Source organism: Pocillopora verrucosa, chromosome 7 (genome assembly GCF_036669915.1).
Source record: "Pocillopora verrucosa isolate sample1 chromosome 7, ASM3666991v2, whole genome shotgun sequence".
Lineage (NCBI taxonomy): Eukaryota > Metazoa > Cnidaria > Anthozoa > Scleractinia > Pocilloporidae > Pocillopora > Pocillopora verrucosa.
Genome location: NC_089318.1, coordinates 4267094 through 4286732, shown reverse-complemented (window position 1 = coordinate 4286732; position 19639 = coordinate 4267094). Strand labels below are relative to the sequence as shown.

Below are 19639 nucleotides of genomic sequence, written 5' to 3'. Positions count from 1 at the left end.
AACTCCCAAAATCTCATTAGTAATTCTCTTTTCTGTCTGCCATACAATTCTTGTGATGTTAGTTTGGAGAATTTGGTATTGGATCATCTTATAATCCCCTAATTGATATTTTTCTTTATTCTCATCACTTGTCTGCTTGATATTGTATTAATATTGTAAGGAGAAATTCTGTCTTGGTCACTCATAGGAGGTAAAGGGCTAAGTAACCAATGGGGTAAGATAACTAACCCTGAAGGTGTGTTGTTTTCAACTTTATGACGAGGAGGGCTTTGAGTGTTACGGCTTGCCAGTTTTGATCATTTTATTTATGATCGGTTTTCACTCATTCCACAAATGCTTTTTTCAACCGCGCTATTTTCAGTCTTCTCTTTTTGGACATAGCTTCAGTCATTGCAGTTTTTCGGTTCTATAGTCAATCGCCTGTCTGTCGCTAAGATCCTCTCTTTTTTCAATGACCCCGATTTGCATCATTGTTCTCCACGGGTTTTCAGTTTGGGGAAATTTTCGCTTTCGATGGAAATTTGGGCTAGTTTCCCAGTTGCTGATGCCATTCGCGATAACCAGAGATAAGGAAGTCAGATGTGAAAAAAAAAAAAATTTCAAACACGCAACAGCAAACGATAACAAGAGGCAGCATTTTTTGCCTTTTATTTTGAGGAATCGTGTGCTTTTGTGAAGACGCCTGTTCCCTCTTTCTTAACTCCTCTCTCGAGGAATCTTATGTAAATAAATTTAGGTAGCCCAAGACAAAGACGTCTTTCATAAAAAAAAGACAAAAGCAAAACACTAAAAACAGCAACAATTTACCATACGAATCCCAATTCCCTCTAATGAAACCTAACGCATGACCGTTGATGGCAATTTGTTAACCCTTTCACTCCCTAGATCTCATTAGTAATTCTCCTTACTGTTTGCCATACAGTTTTAGTGATGTTGGTTTGGAGAATGTGGTATTGGATCAACTTCTATTCCTAAATTTCTATTTTCTTTATTCTCATCACTTGTCTGCTTGATACTGTACTGATATTGTAAAGAGAAATTGTGTCTTGGTCACTCATGGGAGTTAAAGGGTTAACTCTTCAGTTCCCAAGATCTAATTGTTGATTCTCCCCTCGAGCTACTTCACATTTCCTTGCAAATAAGTTGTGAGAATTTGTTGTTAGATAAAGATAACAACCTCTCTCTGATAACTTAGAGTATTCTCATTACCTGTTTGCTGGATAATGTATTGATATCATATGGAGAACTTAAAGTTTGGTCACTTCTGGGAGTTGCAGGGTTAAGAAACACTTACCTTACCAATAACTAACAAGCTCTAGTGTAACACTTGAACAGTAACTTAACTAACTTCATCTAATTCATTTAAAACAAGTTTAGTAATTTTAAGCATTTTCTTAAATCTTTTCCCTTATATTGGAGGCAGGGTAAACCAACACATTAAATTCACCATCCGTATTTGTACTTGAAGTCTAACTTGAGCAGATATTTGATATTAATTTGACCAACATCGTACACGATATACCTGACATCAGGTTAAGGATCGTAACATGGACATCATAGAAAGGAAAGTATCACCATCTTTCTTTATGAAGAGGCTCAAGACATGATGAAAGACTTGAAATTTGCTTGACATTTCAATTTTCCCTGATTTCTTTGAATTGTGTCAATTTTCTCTGACTCGAAGTGAAATTCCCTGAATTTTCCTGACCTTCAAAAATTTTATTTTTCCCTGACTTTTACCTAACCTGTGGCAACCATGAGCAATTGAATGTAGAATGTAAACGTGGATTGCACTGTTTTTTCCTATTTCGCTCAGTGATTGGTCCATATAACTCGTACCATCCTCTCAATCAATCACATGCAAAACGAAAACCAAACGCGACTGGGTCAGTCTCTTTTTATTTTGTTTTTGGCTTTGCGCCACTCAATCCAAATAGCTCTAATTCCAATTTTTACCTTGAAGATAAAAGGATACTCATTGTAGAGGAGGCTGGAGTCGTTAAAATTTGTGTTACATCCTTTGCCAACAGGAACAATCGTGCCATCCTCTAAGGTGACGTCCGCAGAAGGGTCTGGTCCAGTCTTACCGCAGCCTGAAAATAAAATGTTCCTGTTTTCTGCGGTGAACGTTTCAACGACTTAGGAAGGATCTATTTCTCCACCAGAAGCCTGTATTATCCCGTTTGGCCAGAAGAAAGAGAACGTCGAACTTAAACTGGTCCACCGCAATTGTAACTGGTACAAACTTCTCGATCAGTGTCAAGCGCGGAATAAGATGCATGCAACGTTAAGAGCGGGAAAAGACGCAGCCGGCGTCAACCGCGTAAGAGGATGCAAGTTAGTTTAAGCGCGGGGAAAAAACAGAACCAGCGTCAACCGCGAAAGAGGATGCAAGCTGGTTCAAGCGCGGAAAAAAAGGAACTGGACAAAGAGCGATAAAGAATGCAACTTGGGTAAAACACGGGAAAGACTGAACCGGCGTCAAGCCCGGGAAAGGATGCAAGTCGGGTCTGGCGCGGGAAAAGACAGAACGCCATTGAGCGCGGAAAATGATGCAAGTATTGTCCAGCGTGGGAAAAGACGCAACCGGCGCCAAGCGCCGGAAAAGATGCAAGGAGCTTAAACCGGTGAAAAAGACGCAACCAGTTTCGAGCTAAAAGGAGGTAAGTGAAGTAAAGCGCGGGAAAAGATGCAACAGGTGCTAAACAAGTAAAATGCACACAGAGTCCGGCGCGGAAAAACAAACAACCATTGCTATGGGCTGGCAAGCAGCCCGAGAAACGATGCCACCCGTTCCACGCAAAACTTACGATAAGCACAAGATAAAGGCTCCGTTAAGAACAAGAATGGAGTTCGACAAAGTAGACGTTGCGTTTCAACGAATGGGCATGCAGCTAAACGTTTTGTATTCATGAAGCTAGTAGGCGGAAAATGTCCTACTTGTTTGTGATAAAAAAAAGAAAAAAAAAAAGAAGAACAAAAACTGTTCGGGGCAAATGTGTCGGTGGATTTCACGAACCTTTAACGCTGTGCTTCCCTTTGGGAGGTTTTGATATGTAGCTTGCCCCGGTTAATTCGTGCCTGTGGGTGAGAAGACAATGTTTTACTTCAACAAAATACTTAGATTCTTTTCTCTACATTTCTCAATACCGTTAGTATTATTGGAAACTTACATATTTCCTAAAGCAACCTCGCACAGCATCATTAGGCCAATGTTGTCAGAGGGCGTGGTTCGACAGTAGTTTGCTGACTGGAGAAAGTAAGAAAGCAACAATACAAATATAACGTCAAGAGCCGAAAGTAGAACTCGCGAATATCTTATTTCACTCTACCATGCACCTTCTAGTACAATCTATGATACTTGCATGACTTAATGCGCTGAAATCGAAACACGGTGAGTGTGTTTCACCCTCGTAGAACCGAAAAACTGATTTCCACGCTTTAAAAACCAGACAGTTTTTCTTTCAAAAGAAGACAGAGTTAATTAGTTAACGATACGTACAGGTCTATGCGTCTCTACCTCTCTAGGTCTTTACCAAAGGGCATGGCAGTTCTTTGATCAATCTTATTCAACTGAACGCTTTGAAATAGAACGAATTATAAAGCTGCTGTTTTTCCGACCAACTAGTAACTGGAATTTTTTATCCATAATCATCTCGACAGTTTCTGAAGGAATCCATACATTCCCGCTTGCTGCGTGGTAAACGGACATACCCCAGAAACTATTAGTTTGAGTTTGAGCGATTTGTGGTTTACGGTGATCGATTTTGAAACGTCAATTAACGAGAAATAAATGTGTAAATAATTAGTCATAATTCTTTCTCACAAATGCACTTACCTTGGACACCATATCTGTCAACAAAAGAAAGAACCGGAAAAGACTTTGTTACTTTGTGATACCTTGAAACAGTTGTATACTAACTATGCTACGTGCTTACATTAAAAAGAAAAAAAGAAAATAAACGTGACCACGAAAAAAAACCTAAAAAGAAACAGAAACAGACAAATTGAGATCCTGCAGCTACAAGAAATTCTCCATAAATAAAAATTATGCGGTTTTTCTAAAAATTTTGAAATTCTGTCTCGTAGTCATAACTGTTTTCTTATTCGTCAAGGCCAAAAGATAAAGCAAACTCTCCCAGCATCTATCAAAACAACCTATTTAAAAAAAAAAACATAACGCAGATAACACGATAACTAGTTTGAGACATACCAGCAAAGTAAACGCCTTTCCCAAACATATAACCTGTCTGAAAACGTCGAGAAAATATGACAAATTATTACCAAGATCTCAGTTGAAAAACCAATCTCAACATTTCTCAAATTTTAAGCCACCTGAGGGGCAAATGGAACCCACAAGAAACTCACCACTGGGGCCTCAGGTGGAGCGATCCTGAGCCCTTGAGATAAAATGCCAGCGTAGTTTGTGTTGCGAGACCCGTGCCACAACAAGCGGCGATTGTGTAGTTCCTTGAAAGGCTGGAATCGTTCCTTCTCGCCATGACGATTTACCTTGAAAACCTGATGGAAAAAAACAAATTTTCTAGCTTATATTTCACTTCAAAATTCAACATTTTTCCTTGAACGCCAAGCTTGAGAGATTTTAACACGATTTGCATATCTAGAAAAATTCAACCCGTTGAATTTTGTCAGTAGCAATCCGTAAACTGGATTATCCTCACGTCGCTTTGTGAAGGAGCGCCTTTTAATTTAACCTGTTTCTTCTCCTTTTCTTTGACACTTATTAAAGGTGGTTTCGAACAATTACGAGCTCTTTAAATAAACGAAACAACAAACAAATGTACTATATGTATAGTCGGTTTTTAACTATAGCGCATGAAAAATGCAATTAAAACGAAGTGAACATTATCTTACCTCAAGTATTTCAAGTTCGTACTGTTGGTGTGTCTCAGCATGAGTATTTTTGACGTACTCGTCAATCAAAGAAAACTCCTTACCATCTTTAGATAGAACCTGAAAAAGAATAACAAAAAGCCAAACATTTCGATTAACCCTTTAAAATAAGGCGACTCGGGGAACAGATCAAATGAATATAGTTTTGCTGCATGACAGAATTACCTAATGTAAAGCGACTAATTTGCAGCCCTCCTCAAACCGGCGTTACAATTAGCCTGTGAAGTCCGCGATTTAGAGAACTCTTTGGAGCGTTTTTCTTGGCGGAGCTGCCGAGGGATTGGGACGGAAAATATTGACCTCCGCTACACGTGTTAGCAGCTGCACTGACTTCATCGTCATCGATCGCCCAAATTAACCCCCCATACGGACTAACAATGAATGGCAAGTGAGGAATTGTAATTTGCTTATCTACACAAAGCCAAGAACTGAATACCTTGAGTTTAAGAGTAACGAAAATCATGCTCAAGGTGCTGGTTAGGGTGTTGGTTTGGGGGATGGCCGAAATCCGTGAAACCCGGATAAACCTCGCAGCAAAAACGAGAAACAACAGCTTGAATAAACTTAACCACATGTGACATCAGTACTGAGAAGAGAACCCAAAGGTCACAGCGCGGTGTGATTGCTCAAAAATACATTAATGATATTTGAAATAACTTTTTCACCTCCAAATCAGTTTTTAATTTTTCATAATTGACGTCCAAAGGATCCTTGGCCAAGTCCTCATCACCACTCTTCAACAGACTGTAAGCCACCTCAATATCGAGTAAGTTATCTAACATTCCCACTTTAGCCTTCAGCAAAATAAAAGAAACAACAGTCAGAGCTAACATGAGGGAAACTGGAACACAGTTTTGCCATTCGCTAAAACGTTCAAATCGTCCAGGTGAGTGTGGTCCTGAAAAGGACTCCTTGCGGGAATAGTTACTGAGGTTTCGAACATCTGATCGGAAGTTATTATCAGAGTCAAGTTGAGATTTTTTAACAGTGGGATGTTACAAGACTGATTCGGAGGAGCTGACTTTTTTTACCGCGGTGGTATTAGTCAGTCGAGAATGGTGCCTCAAGCGACACTTTATAATTCTGTAGAGAAATTGTGTCCCTTCTCAAAATCATCAGTGCACGAGGCAAAAGCAAAATTTATTAACACCCTTCCCCCAATCGATGCCATCTCACAAGTTACCTCTTTAATTCCTTGCAACAAGGGCTTTTGAAAAAACAGCGAGTTAAAGAGAGTAAATATGAAAAAGCTACGGCTTTGGGCATTCTCCAAGAATGTGTTAAACTACTCTGTTAAAAAGTGCTTGGTTCATCTTCTCACACAGGTTGAGACATTTCTGTCATTCCCCAGGGTGGAAGGAAAATCTCTAACATGCGCACCCAATTTTACCTGAATTAGTTCCAAGTTGTCCAAGAGAGGGGGTTTCTTCATACCAAAGTCGTGCGGGATCAGGGTATAGAATCTATTTGACGCATCCAGAAGAGAATTGCTGCTACCTCCGTCTGAAATTAACTGGCACGAGATAATCAAAAGATTGTTAGTAAGCAAAACCAAATACTCCATTGAAAGCAACATGCTGTAATTTGCACTGGAGAAGAACAAGCTTAATCGTCAAATGTCGCTCAAACTTTTCAAACACAAGAGATGTCATCCTAAACGTCAAAAGGCAAAATTCAAACATTGAAGTTGTGAGCAACTGAAAGTGAGCCACATCATAATGATTTGAGTTGTGTTGTAGACGTTGAAATTGCCTTTAATGGAAGGAAAACTTGAAAGCCTGAGGAAAGTTACTGTCTAAGGAAGGCAAATTCTCTTGAAGTGAGACTAAACAGAAACTGAATGATAATTTCAAGGTTTTAGTAGATTTCAGTGGATTGTAAACGGTGAACTTGAATGTTTTCTTTCATTTTTCAAGTCAATCTGCGCCTTTGCATCTAGGCTCTATCAGCGGCAATTATTCAGTTATTGATGGTGTACACGTTCACAAAAACACAAGAGAATATATCACTTACTTTCTGCGCCTCTCCCAGAACAGAATACGCACTTTCAATTTGTCGTCTTGTTAGTTTTCCCAATGGCATTTTCTTCAAATCGATCTGAAAGAAAGATAAAAGAACACGTCCATGTTCTATATATTTCTCACTGCTTTCAAAGCATTCGTCTTAGTTCATCTTGGTGCTCACAGCAGTCCCAAAGTAAAAAAAATAAGAATTCTTACTACAGTTAAAATTCTGACTCACTTCGAACTCTACCAGCGTCTTCTTCATGGATTCCACATCGAATATCATTTTAATAAGTTCTTGGACAGGCATAGGTAGCAAGGATTTACTTCCGGCTGCAATGGTTGTCTTTAACTCTTCGTCATCCTGTACAAAAAGGATAAATAAGTACACAAACCTTAAAAAAGTTCTACCATAACTGTATCAATACGTATTTGCGCCCACTACACACATACTAATCTCGTAGCCAAATCTCTCTGGGTAACGGTTTATACACGTACCTGTCCATAGTCAATTTCCAATGGGTAGAACTTATTTGGGTGTTTGACAAAATTCTTTCTATTCAGCCAACTGTTTCCTGCAGGTTACACAGAGACAACACAGCAGAGCAATTTTTCATGTTAATATTTCAATATGTAGACATGCGGAGAAAAGTTGAATGAGAAGTATACCTGTTTTTTCAGCATAGAGTTCCATGAATTTTTCGATGGCTGACCTTGGCGATCCGCAACGCTAAAAAACACAAATAGTTTCCATTTTCAGTGGAAGAAACAACATCAGTAAATTTGGTTGGCTTGCGACATTCACTGTTCTCAAGATTTTGAAATTGTTACTCTAATTTTTTTTATATTCATTCAGTGAGATTTCTTTGGGATACGGAGAATAATAATGAAGAATTTGTATGTTAGGAATCAAACAGACCGAGAAACAAGGTGGAATAAAAAAAAAGTTGTGATAGAATTGTTTGGACACAGCATATTGACTGGATTGCTGAGAAGTTCTGCAACCCGCTTGTTTCAGAATCATACCGCAAAAAAATCTAGGATGTCTTTTTGCGCTTAGTCTAGGAGCAGAGCGTCTTTCGATTTGTAAGGGAATCGACTTCATCTTGTAAAAGAAAAAAAACCCAACTTGAAAGTTAACGATCTTAAAGTGGCCTGTAAGTTACTGAATTTACTCAAGAATATGCAAGTTCTAGCAAGATATTTGCCTGACTCACAGCGCGATTTTTTCTGAGAAGAAACATGTTTTGTCGTTAGGAAAATTCAAAGAGTTCAGACGCTTAGTGGCGAACTCCTTGTGTTTCCTGGTGCCCATACTTCATGGAAGGGCTCGAACGTAACAAAAGCCTCGCGGAAGACAGCATCTTCACTCCAGACTAGTGACAAATGTTACACATATTTCTTTAGGGTTTGGCTTCTTAATAGTTACAAAAGTACCTCTAATTTGTTTCCCCCGATAGTTGTTCCAACTCTTCCCCATGATCGAAAAATATGACAACTGTAACATTCAAAGAGATAAGAAAGCACGTTTAACGAATAGAATCCATTTTGGTGTGCGTCTGTTCAGTGACAGACCACAAATGACGTCAAAATGAAAATTAACTAGCCAATCTAAACAATAAAATAAATGAGATATACATACGCTTTTCCGTTATCAGCTTGTAAAATTTGCAATTTGTAGTAAGAGTTTGTTCCTCTGACAATGTCCACTAAGCCGAGGGTGGCACTGTAAATGTTTCCTTTCTCCTCTAGCACATGGCACGTATCCTCCATCTCTGAAACACAGAAATCAAAACATTTCCACGACGTATTTCAAGCAACTTGAACTCGGAATACCTTACAATTCTGGATCAGTATCAGTATCTGGGCAACGGCCCACCTACCCCTCCCCTAACCCTACATTCACCCTAACTTGTTTTCAATTGACTGTTGTTGGTTTAGGGGAGGGGTAAGTGGGCAGTTGCCCAGATACTGATATTGATCCGCAATTCTCATCATCTTGAACTCGAGGTCACTTCATCGGGAGTGAATTGTCGGTGATTCGGAAATTGTTGTACACAGGTATATTGTCAAAATTTGTTATGACAAGGACCGCATGTAAAGTTTATAAAAGCTACACAGCAGCAAAGTACTCCTTACTTGAAATTCAGTGTAAATACACGGAATGTTACAGGGACCACATTATGATACTTACACGGAGGCAGGAAAACTAGGTGTTACGAATATCCAAAAGTTAATTAATTTCAAGAACTTATGTCCAAATTAAGCTTCCACCCTCACACTCCCAAGATTGACCCACACGTAATTTCTCCTTACCACTCCCGTACATTTGCCGAGAATAGAGTGGTGAGAATAAAGAAAAATATTTACAAGGGGATGATTTATTGATCTAACATGGAAGGAGAATTGATACTAGGATCTGAGGCGGAAGAGGGGGGAGGGGAACCAAGTCTGGAAGGAGGGAAGGTGGTAAGCTTGACACGAGGGTGTGGCCCGGAATGTCTTTAGTGGAGTGAAAGGAGATGGTCCGAGCCAGAGATAAGTGGGGAACAATTTCACGCAACCCCTGGGAAAAGGACGTTCGAAAGATCAGCTTTAGAGAGACGCCAGAGATGATGATGATGATGAGAGGGAGTGATGCTGATTACCTGACTCTGGGTCAACTGCTGCTCCACCTTTGACGGCAACCTTCATCTTCTTGGCAGCACCACCACCTGATGAATTTTAGTTAAAAAAATTCAAAATGACAGGCGATATCAAATGAAGCCCTGGTTGAAATCGAGCTATGGTGTTGTAAAGATGTGGGGAATTATACACAGTGGTAAAACGTCAGCGCATGTGCGAACGTTATAATGACTTTGAGGCGTGCTTTCAAGTCGTCAGAACCAAGTTGTCTCACACCAATTACAAACAACCACACAGATCGGTAATTTAAGGTGACGACTGCTCTAATCTAACCCAAATAATAAATTACTCTAAGCCTTAAAGAGAATCGATTCAAGCTTTATCTTGCATTATTCAGAAAATGTTGTAGTTGCACTGTTGCACAGTTGCACTAACAGTGAAAATTTGTAAAATGATCATCACCTTCTGAAGCACTTTTCTTTATCTTTGATTTGGCTTCTGATGGAGGAGGAGAACCATCAACCATACTTTTACCCTAGAAAACAAATCAGATGAGGAATAAGATGGAGACATAGATAAAAAAAATAAATAAATGGTTCAAATAAATAAATGAATTGATAAAGAGGATTTCAATAGCGATGCCTCCATGTTGTGGCTCTTAGTTCACCATTCCAGGTACCAATTGGAATTTGCAGTATTGGTTTTTGTGGTGGAAAGAAAATTAAAGAAGAAAATATAAAACTAGAAAAAATATGAACCATAGCTTAAGAACACAATTTTAAAAGGTGAAATTAAAAGCAGAACAAAAACCTTTATGCCAGCCATTGATTTCCTAAAAATTTACTAGTTTTAGCAAGGCAGATTTAACAAACTAGTTTAAGATAAATGACAAACTAATATTACCATGAGATCAATTTTAGACAACAGCAAACCTTTTTATCTCCCCATGGTACAATACTGTGTTGTGTGATCATCAGCTTAGCCCCTCCCTTTTTGACAGCATCCAAATATTTTTCACCGACAACTGGCACATTATACTTCTCAGCATCTTTCATCTTTTTACTTTTCTTGTCTACCTCAGCTGCAAGAACACAGATTGCATACATCAAAGCCTTCAATAGCCTGCTTGTAGTACCTCATAGTTAACACTTCTGCACTGTCAAGTATTTGTTCACCTGTGGGAAATATGAGGTCTTGATCAAGGTGAGTTGGTCTGCTAGGGGTCTAGCACTATAGTGCCAGACCTCCAGCAAACTTCTCCTTAACTTGTCTGAAATCTTCCTTCCAGCAGAGGAATGTGCTTGCTGAATTACTGATAATGAGTGAGAGCATTCTTGCAGGTTACACCTTCAAGTTGCACCCTGCTAGCAAAATTGTGCCTCTAGAGAATAACTATCTTGCTGACCTTGAAAATGTCTTCTTAGTAATGAAATGATGCCAGTAACATCGCAGAGTCAAATTTTCAGCACTGTAATTTTTTACCTTGAGTGCTAATACAGCAATCCGAAAGGGCATTAACCTTCTCCACCACTGATCCTCCTAGGTCCTGTACTATCTTAGTGATTTTCTCCTAAAAAAGTGTGTTACAAATAATTGTCAGTGCATTAATACATACATGTACCTCTAGACCTCGAGTGTGAACCAAGTGACATCAGAAATAAAACAGTTAGACACTTATCATGTACCTTGCTTTGTTGAAGTCTGCCAATTAAAACAAATTTCATATTGGAAAGTGGTTTATCAGATGCTGCTGCAGAAAGTGGAGAAGCCCTGCAATATAATAAAATGGCACCAGTATCAATTGATTTACCCTTGAAATCAGCTATCAAGTTAATTGACCTTCAGTATAAGGCTAAGTCATTGGTTCTACACTAGCTGGCTGATAACTGCTAGATGCTTATCCCAAGATGATAAACCCCACCACTTTCTACAATAATCATTACCCCCAGCATTTTGTCAGTTCTCTCATACCCTCTTCCACTCCTGGAGAGTGGAGAGAGAGAGGTACTGTGAAAGTAAGGCATCTTGCCCAAGCCCACGATGCAATGATCCAGCTGGGGTTTAGGAACCACACCTATTCACCCCAAGTACAGTGCACTGACAGTAAAGCTACAGAATCTCCAACCTCCAAGATGAGGGGGGGGGGGGAGGGGGACACAGAAGAACAGAATGGTGAGAAAGAAAATCTTCGAAATGAAAGGATAAACAAAGTAGGACAGTGACCTGTTAGGGATGTGGGAGATTGATATTCACTGGATTGGCAGGGGTCTCAATGACTTTTTCCACAAGTGGCTGCCGATAGTGCAATAGGCAGCTGTGCCATAAGATGAAACCCAAACACAAGAGCCAGTGCTTGCATATGTTGGTGAGAGGTGTTACAGGCAGCAATAGACTGCTGTTTACCGGGTTTTTTTAAACCCCTGGATAAAGCCATGCTAAATTCATTAGGATGCACAAATCTTGACTCACACCTGGATCCTTTGAGAATTTTTGAGCACAGTGATACAAAAGCTGAGTGACAAAATGTTGTGAATTAAAGTAACAATGAAAAGGGTTGCTAAGACCTAGGCCAGTTCCTCAAAGGTCCTTGTAACTTACAGGCCTGTAAAGCTCCTATGTTTTTATTCAAGATAGGGGTTTCAAAAGTGAAAGCTCAAGAAACAAGATGGACAGGTTAGAGTGCTATAACCTGAATCTCTATTCTTTAAATTTGATCTTGAAATATGGCTTTGGGCCAGATAAGTTACTGGGAAGTTTGAGAAATGGGCCCCAAGAGACTCACATTGAAGGAGACAACTCTGATTTGATTACTGCTTTGGATGGTGTAACAGCAGGAGCAGTGGGCACTTTAGGAAAGATCCTTTCTCTCTTCTTGCATTTGAAGTTTTTCCTACAAAACAATCAATTGAAGAGTTAGAATTTACCTCTGAAGGTAAATGTAACACACTTGTGTTCCCATAAAAGTTCCACTCAATAATGAATTAAAGTTATTGAAACAAAAATCATTGCACTCACAAAAAGTCTGATTCTTCCTTTAATTCTTTTGAAACATTCCACTTTTCCCGCTTGGGTTGTTTTGTTACAAAGGTGCATTTGGTCCAGCCAGTTAAATTTCCTGTACAACAATATCCTTCTGTCCTAAAAAGACAAATAGAAACATAATAAGTAAACAAAAAAAGTTATGGGGGCATGAGATGTTTTTTGAAATAAATTGCACAAATTTTATATATCACTGAAAGTAGTTTATTTGTTACATCTGACAAAAAATGTGTTTGGTGTATTACAACAAAAAAGCCAACCTCTAAAATCTAACATCAGAAGATATTTAGTTCTGGATCACACAAACCACCCAAATTCCCATAAATGTGTTCATTGACTGCTTTATCCCACCAGCCTCTTTTGACACCCAAACTACACAATAGGAAAAGAAAAAAAAACTTCTTTAGAGAAAACACTACTGTACTTTTTAGGTGGAGATCAATATTATTTAACCCTTTAATCCCTAAGAGTGACAAGGTTCTAATTTCTCTTTACAATCTATCCCTTGAATCAAATGTTTAAGTCATGAGAATAAAGTAAATGATCAGAAACTAATGAAGCTCTTAATGGTTTTACAAATTCTCCTTGTTAGAACCAAGGAAATGTATAGAGAACAGTAAGGAGAATATGCATACTGGTTATGATGTCAAGGTGTAAAGGGTTAATACTTTCATTCAAATTTACATTCATCTCAGAGATTTAGCACAACCAGTACACAAGAACAAGGGATTTTTATGTATGTAGGAGACTTCTTTTAATTGATAATTACAGAAAAAATTACAGACTTTGTGACCTTTCATGAAAATCTGTTATATTAGCATGGAAGCAATAATGGCCATTGATAATAACATAGTGGATAAAAATCATATTTGAGTATTTTTATAACAGACCTGTACACAAGTTGACCTCCTTTGCATTCCTCACATGGTAGTAGTCTTCCAAATGTCATTCCGTCAGCGCATCTGTCAAGAAGCTACAAAGAAAAAATATTTTGAAGACAAAGCTAAATAACAAGGGTCTGTTGATGTAAGACATATGTGCATACAGTCAACTTACAGAGCTTTCCCCTCCTTGCGAACTGAGTCCATTGTCTTCCAACATTTCTCTCAGCTCTGGCAAGGAACAGTTCTTTTGCAAATCATCTCGTATTTTCCATACCAATTTGCTTTGTTCCTGGTGAAAGAAAAACATAGTTAGACCTTTAACTCCCAAAATCTCATTCATAATTCTCCTCACTGTCTGCCACATAGTTCTTGTGATGTTAGTTTGGAGAATTTGTTATTGGATCAACTAATAATCTCATAATCAATATTTTTCTTTATTCTGATCACTTGTCTGCTTGATATTGTATTGATATTGTAAGGAGAAATTCAGTCTTGGTCACTCATGGGAGTTTAAACAAACAATTCAATTACAGAAAAACTGGAAAAGTTTCTGCATCTTCTTCTTTTAAATGCCAAACTGTGAGATTTAAGACACTTTCCCAAAAACAAAGTTTGTTTGACAAAATTCAGTCATAAGGAAATCTTGTGTGCCCACTCATCCATTTAAACCTTCAACTCCAATATGTGACAGACATGTAGAGTAACTTCTCCTTCTAATTGCAGCAAGTTAATAACAGACAGATGATGAAAAAAAGACAGCTGAAGTGTGAAATCATCATACAACACCAAATTCTCCTGTCTAATTTACAACAAAATGTGAAGTAGTCAGATGGGAGAAATACTAGTTTGAGCTTGAGGGTCCATGGGCCAAGGAGGACTGACCTTCAACTTTTTCTCACATTCATCTTCCTCTGCTGTCTTTGTTCGTTTAGCATCTGTTTCATCCACTGCTTGTGCTTTTCTTTTGTTCCCTTTCCCAGCCTTCTTCAATTTCACTGTTCCCAGTTTGCTCTTCAACAAGTCTTTGTCTTCCTTCTTCAAGTTAGTGAATCCAGAGAATGACTCAGCTGTCACAGAAGAGTCAACCTCCAAAGATTCACGGTTTTCCAGAAAGCAATCAATATGATGCCACCAGGGAATAGCAACACCAGCTGGAGCACTTGATTCAGCATCCGGCTCCTTGACCTTGGCAAGGCGAACTTCTCCCTATGAACAAGAGACTGTTTAATTAACCAAGATCTTATTAGCAATTCTCTTTGCCGCCTGTTATACAATTCTTATAATGTTAGTTCGGAGAATGTGTTGGTGAATCAACTAATAATATCCTAATTGACATTTTTCTTTATTTTCATCACTTGTTTACTTGATATTGTATTGATATTGTAAGGAAAAATTCTGTCTGAATCACTCATGGGAATTAATGGGTTAAAACAGCATTTTCAAGAATGACAACTCTAAACTAGACCGAAAATAGATGGTTTCAAGTAATGCTTTCAGTGAACTGTGCGTTTCTTGTTCTGACTCAAAGAAAACCAGGAAAAGTTTTCTCTGTGGAATCTTTTTTGTAGCTGTCCTGAGCACAACCTTTATGTGATGTAATCACACCCTATTTGGTATCAAACATAATTTCAAATTTTTATGGACTTGGTGGTCACATGATAAGAAACTCATTGACTTAGTTCGGGCAAGTCAAAGGGGAAAATGCCTGGCTCGAAATCCCAACACAGAGACAAGACTCAGCAGGTGAAAGATTCTCCCATCTTGATCTCCCATCCAGTCGGTTGGAACATTGTAATAAATGTATCAAACCACAGGTCAAATCTTACCTTGTCAATCTGTTCCTTGCAGTTTTTGCATTTACTACGGCTAGACTTAGCATACTCTACCAAAAGGTCATCTGCAACACTGTTAGCTGGTTGAGTTCCCTTACCCCCACCCTCTCCTCCCCCATCCATTTTGCCTCTGATCTTCTCTTGATCATCCCATCTTAAGGAATCAAAGCCACTTATGTCACTGGAAGCTTTTGCTTTGATCTTCTTGAAGAAACAGTTGTAGTGAAACCAATGGGGAATCTATGATTCAAAGGACCATAAAATGCCATCTACATTAATTGATATTTTGCAATAACAAGGGTGGATCCTGGAACTTTTTAAGGTGGGGAAGGGATTCAAACTTTGATTCAGAAAAAAAGAATATTTATGTTTCCTAACCAGTCAGATAATGGTAAGAGTGCAGACCCCCCCCCCCCCCCTTCACCTGACCCTACCCCTGGATGTGCCACTGGTTGAACACAGCTAAAAATGATTGTGCAGGCTAGGCTCTAGATCTTTCAAGGTGCTACCAGTAAAATTTTCTGCCACAATTATTACTTTTGATCTTAATTTCTCATCAATCCACACTTATGGTGGGCCATTCCACCCTTTCAAGGTTCCAAAATGTTTTCTTAGTTTCTAAGCGCTAAAGAGATACACCAATGACCAATGAAAAAAAAACTAATAAAATCATACTTGGCCTCTCAAAATATTGACGGAATGTGCATGAAATTTAATCTTACTCCTTTGAAATCAGAATTTGTTTCGCCAATTTCAGCACTATCATAACTACCCCCAACTCCCGAAAACTGGATTCTCAGAAAGCGCTTTATGTTCCAACAATAATTATGTAATTCCTTTCACCTACAGACATAACTGAAAAATTATTGTATGCTACTGCTTTCGAAAAGCTGAATTTCTTACCTTGCCATCAAAGTGTGGGGACTGAAAAACAGAGAGGAAAGAGTTTGTTAGCAAAACCCTTTCAATAATTTGACGCAACCCATATGCTATGCACACGAGTCGACATGTAGATTTCACATTTTTGAGAATGAGATCGCTCTATTTCATCAAGATCACACAAAATATTCTTCAAAATTCTCCTTACCTGGACCATTTTCGCCAGCCTCAGGCTATCTTTTGAGATATTATCCTTGCACGATTTGCAAGAAGAACGGTTCGACTTCGCGTACTCAGCCTTGAACGGCAGATCGTCCGCCATTTTGGTGTGAGTCTAAAACACGGAAGGAGACTGGATCAGTATCATTCTTACTTCTGATTGGTTGAATATTCGCGCCAATTCTTTAGACAACACATGATCACTTTTATAACCAAACAATGTGATTCGCGTGTAAAGTGTTAGAGCAACCGTGTGAAGGTCTCAATTCGTAGTGCACGCGTCGATAAAGACCCTTGGTCACATGTAGCTTACCCTTTGTTATAGGGAGACAAATATTCGAGAACATTTTGCGTCATGGTTCGTCAAGGACGTGGTGATTCTGGAATATAGGTCTCGTATTGAGATGATTTGATGTCAGGCTTTGCGCAGCCGAAAGGTGCGTTAAAAAAACTATTCGACGACGCCGATGAATCGTACTGAAATTTGCAATGCCAAGGTTATGTATGAAAATTGACGTTGCTGAATTCTAGGAAGCTCGAACCATGAGCAGTGCTAACATATTAAATCAATAATATGTATTGAAGAAAAATCACTTTCAGACGAAATATTTAAAAAATTAATTCAAGATTGCTTTGTCTTTGTTGAGGTTGTTAATTTTTAAGAAACGAGAAGGGTCTTCTGATCTGATTCTTAGGGATTTTTTTATTCTTGTTTAAATATCTCATAGGGCTTGAGAGGCACCAAAAGTCATGATATTTACAAAAACATTTCAGATATTTCGTGTTTAATTTCCTCAGGTTAAGTTGCAGTCTAAATTTAATCAGATTAAATATCAAATCCACAACATCCAAGTCCCTCATTTAAAAATATATTGCTTTATCAGAAAAACATTTCCCTGTTCTACACATTTTTATTGGGAAAAATAATAAATATAACAGAAAGGGTTCTTGCATAGGCATAAACAGAATTGCATTCACAAAAAGTTTAATTGCTCTTCAAATTGACTTCTTGTGCTAACTAGAAGCACAGATTTAACCTTTAAGTGACCAAGAAAGAATTTCTCCTCACAATATCAATCCAGAATCAAGCAGACAAGTTCCCTGCTAGCAGGGGCCTCTTTTCCTTGTATTCAGCATGCAGTAGAATAGAGGGAAATAGACAAGTAGTGAGAGTAAAAAATAATATGAATTAAGGGTGTGTTAGTTGATCCACTACCAAATTCTTAAAACAAACATCATAAGAATTGCTCTGCATACAGTAAGGAGAATTACTAATGAGATCTGGGGAGTGGAAGAGTTACCAAGCTATCAGAAAACCCACATTCCCCTAATGATGCCCCAAAATCTCGTAAAATAGTAAATAAAACTGGAAAATAGGGCCTGAGGCACAAGAGTTAAAGCAATTGACAACCAATAACAATATTTAAAATTATTTTCAAATTTTTTCTTATTGGCCAAATTGTTGGTATCTAGAATCCTTTAATCATACAAAAATAACTGAAGTATTTGTTCAACTTAGTTTCACCTTTGGGTGATAACAAATGTCAAAGTTATCCTCACAGGTATACTGAAGTTGTAGAAATTGTAGAATGATAAACCTGAAAAAATTGTGGGTTTAATAAGGTCTCAACTTGAGCTTCCTAAATGGTCACTTCTATTAAGTGAGCTAGGAAGCTACAATGCAAGTAAAAACTCCTTGGGATGGTTATTGAAAATATATCCTCTAACCAAGGATATTACAAACACCATCTTTGGCCAATTCATGCTTTTTCACAGATTCTCCCCTCCCCTTCCCCCTTCCCCCTTCCAACAATGTTGGTAAAGCAAACAGTTATCACATCTTGATAAAGTTTACAAAGTGCCTAGAATTCAACATTTTTTGGGGAAGAGGGTAGGGAAAGATTCGACTTTTGTTATATCGCGTTAAGTGTCCCAGGACTTTAAGCCGCCATTTGTAGATAGGTTATTCGCGTGATCAAAGGATTGCGTGACTCAATCATGCTCATATGCTGGTCGTGTAACGTACACCATAGCTCCTTATATACTTCTTATCGGCATTTATTAGCATTTCGGTGGATTGCGATCGATCAAGAAGTTCTCTTAGTCGCTCATCCCTCGGTCTCCAACTGTCGTTACGGAAATGTCCCTTAACCACTCCTCCATATCTGGGGTACAGTCTTTTCAGATATTCTGCTCCTCGACGAACTTGTTCCGAGACATCAGAATGTTCTTCGTCGTGAATGAAAGTGTTTGAGACTTCCTTGATAACTTCAAAAGCCTGAGCCTTGGCGAGGGTTTGTAACCGACCATTCCATAAGTTCACCGCCTCTTGTGCTTCAATCTCGTCAAATTCAATTTCGCCTTGAAGTTTTGGGTCGACTTGCGCAAGAATTCTGCTAAGCGTGACACAAACTGTCACTGTCACTACCAGCGTTATCAGAATGCACCAAGATATAATCGCCGATAAGCTCTTCGCTTGGGCAAACTTCTCTTGAATCTTTTCTCTTGAGCTTTCATCAGTGGCGTGGTCAAGAGCGGGTTTAATGGGTCCGAGAGTTGAACAGACATAGAAATCGCCTTCCATGAAAGCGAAGACGAACCATATACACGGCGGGAGAAGCGACAAATACACACTTTTACTCGATTTCCACCACACCAGTCTTCGCTTACGCGATTGGAGACGGAAGCAGCCAGTGACAAGGGTCCAGAAGGACTCAGATATTAACATGGAGAGGCAAAACAAAACGACAGCGGGACCACATATGAAAAGGCAACCATAGAGGATGTGGTGATCCCGAGGACAATTGAAGACAATTTGTTGAAGAAATGCTTTGAAGCCATACAGAAGCCCCGTGATGACAGTTGTCTTCACTGGCATTTCTGATTTAGCTATACAGTCTGTATAAGGTTGGACAACCTCGAACAACGAACGACTCAACGCCATGATGATAACCGAATGTGTGCGTTGTGACATGAAGTAACATGTCTCAGGCAAGAGGTTATGATTGCGTGACAATGGAATGAGTGCATGCGCATGTTATACATTTTATGCGCGTCATCTCTCAAGAGACAGTTTTTCGGGGAGTTTCTATACATAATTTTAAATCTCAGAATAAGTGAGTGAGAATTAACTCTCTTAGTGTACTGAACTAAATGGTCTTCACTGTCGAAAAATACGAGATCTTTGAGTTTTCTATCATGGTCGTGACATCAGAGGTGTAGCCCAGCCAATCGAGTTTCTGGA

The 19639-nt window shown here is 38.8% G+C and overlaps 2 protein-coding genes across 3 annotated transcripts; both read right to left on the bottom strand.

Moving 5' to 3' along the window:
• Window positions 1–619: 619 nt before the first annotated feature.
• On the bottom strand, window positions 620–16503 carry LOC131789068 (poly [ADP-ribose] polymerase 1). 2 transcript variants are annotated; one of them, XM_066169861.1, is made up of 29 exons: window positions 16385–16503; window positions 16201–16221; window positions 15292–15537; window positions 14348–14671; window positions 13638–13754; window positions 13472–13554; window positions 12558–12680; window positions 12325–12432; window positions 11228–11312; window positions 11025–11112; window positions 10475–10623; window positions 10005–10077; window positions 9566–9631; window positions 8560–8692; window positions 8355–8415; window positions 7587–7647; window positions 7416–7492; window positions 7156–7281; window positions 6928–7011; window positions 6305–6427; window positions 5580–5708; window positions 4876–4974; window positions 4369–4521; window positions 4214–4250; window positions 3839–3852; window positions 3174–3250; window positions 3020–3081; window positions 1976–2093; window positions 620–1522 (listed from the first exon to the last, which is right to left on the bottom strand). In XM_066169861.1, the coding sequence occupies exons 1-29, from the start codon at window positions 16496–16498 to the stop codon at window positions 1444–1446; spliced, it is 3030 nt and encodes a 1009-aa protein (XP_066025958.1). In that variant the 5' UTR covers window positions 16499–16503; the 3' UTR covers window positions 620–1443. The 2 variants fall into 2 exon arrangements, with proteins under 2 accessions (XP_066025958.1, XP_058962120.2); XM_059106137.2 differs by having other exon boundaries at window positions 11025–11109.
• Window positions 16504–17163: 660 nt separating this feature from the next.
• On the bottom strand, window positions 17164–19392 carry LOC131789120 (calcium homeostasis modulator protein 5). Its single transcript, XM_059106193.2, has one exon. It carries the CDS (start codon window positions 19367–19369, stop codon window positions 18398–18400), a length of 972 nt encoding a protein of 323 aa, XP_058962176.2. The 5' UTR covers window positions 19370–19392; the 3' UTR covers window positions 17164–18397.
• Between the last annotated feature and the right edge of the window lie 247 nt (window positions 19393–19639).

Excerpts from the sequence above, each read along its gene's own strand:
- LOC131789120 (XM_059106193.2), bottom strand. The coding sequence starts at position 19,369 with ATGTCACAACGCACACATTCGGTTATCATCATGGCGTTGAGTCGTTCG.
- LOC131789068 (XM_066169861.1), bottom strand. The coding sequence starts at position 16,498 with ATGGCGGACGATCTGCCGTTCAAGGCTGAGTACGCGAAGTCGAACCGT. Across the intron at positions 13,755-14,347 it reads AATGTGAGAAAAAGTTGAAG|GAACAAAGCAAATTGGTATG; the intron begins GTCAGTCCTCCT and ends TTCTTTCACCAG. Across the intron at positions 2,094-3,019 it reads AGGGAAGCACAGCGTTAAAG|GCTGCGGTAAGACTGGACCA; the intron begins GTTCGTGAAATC and ends TTTTATTTTCAG.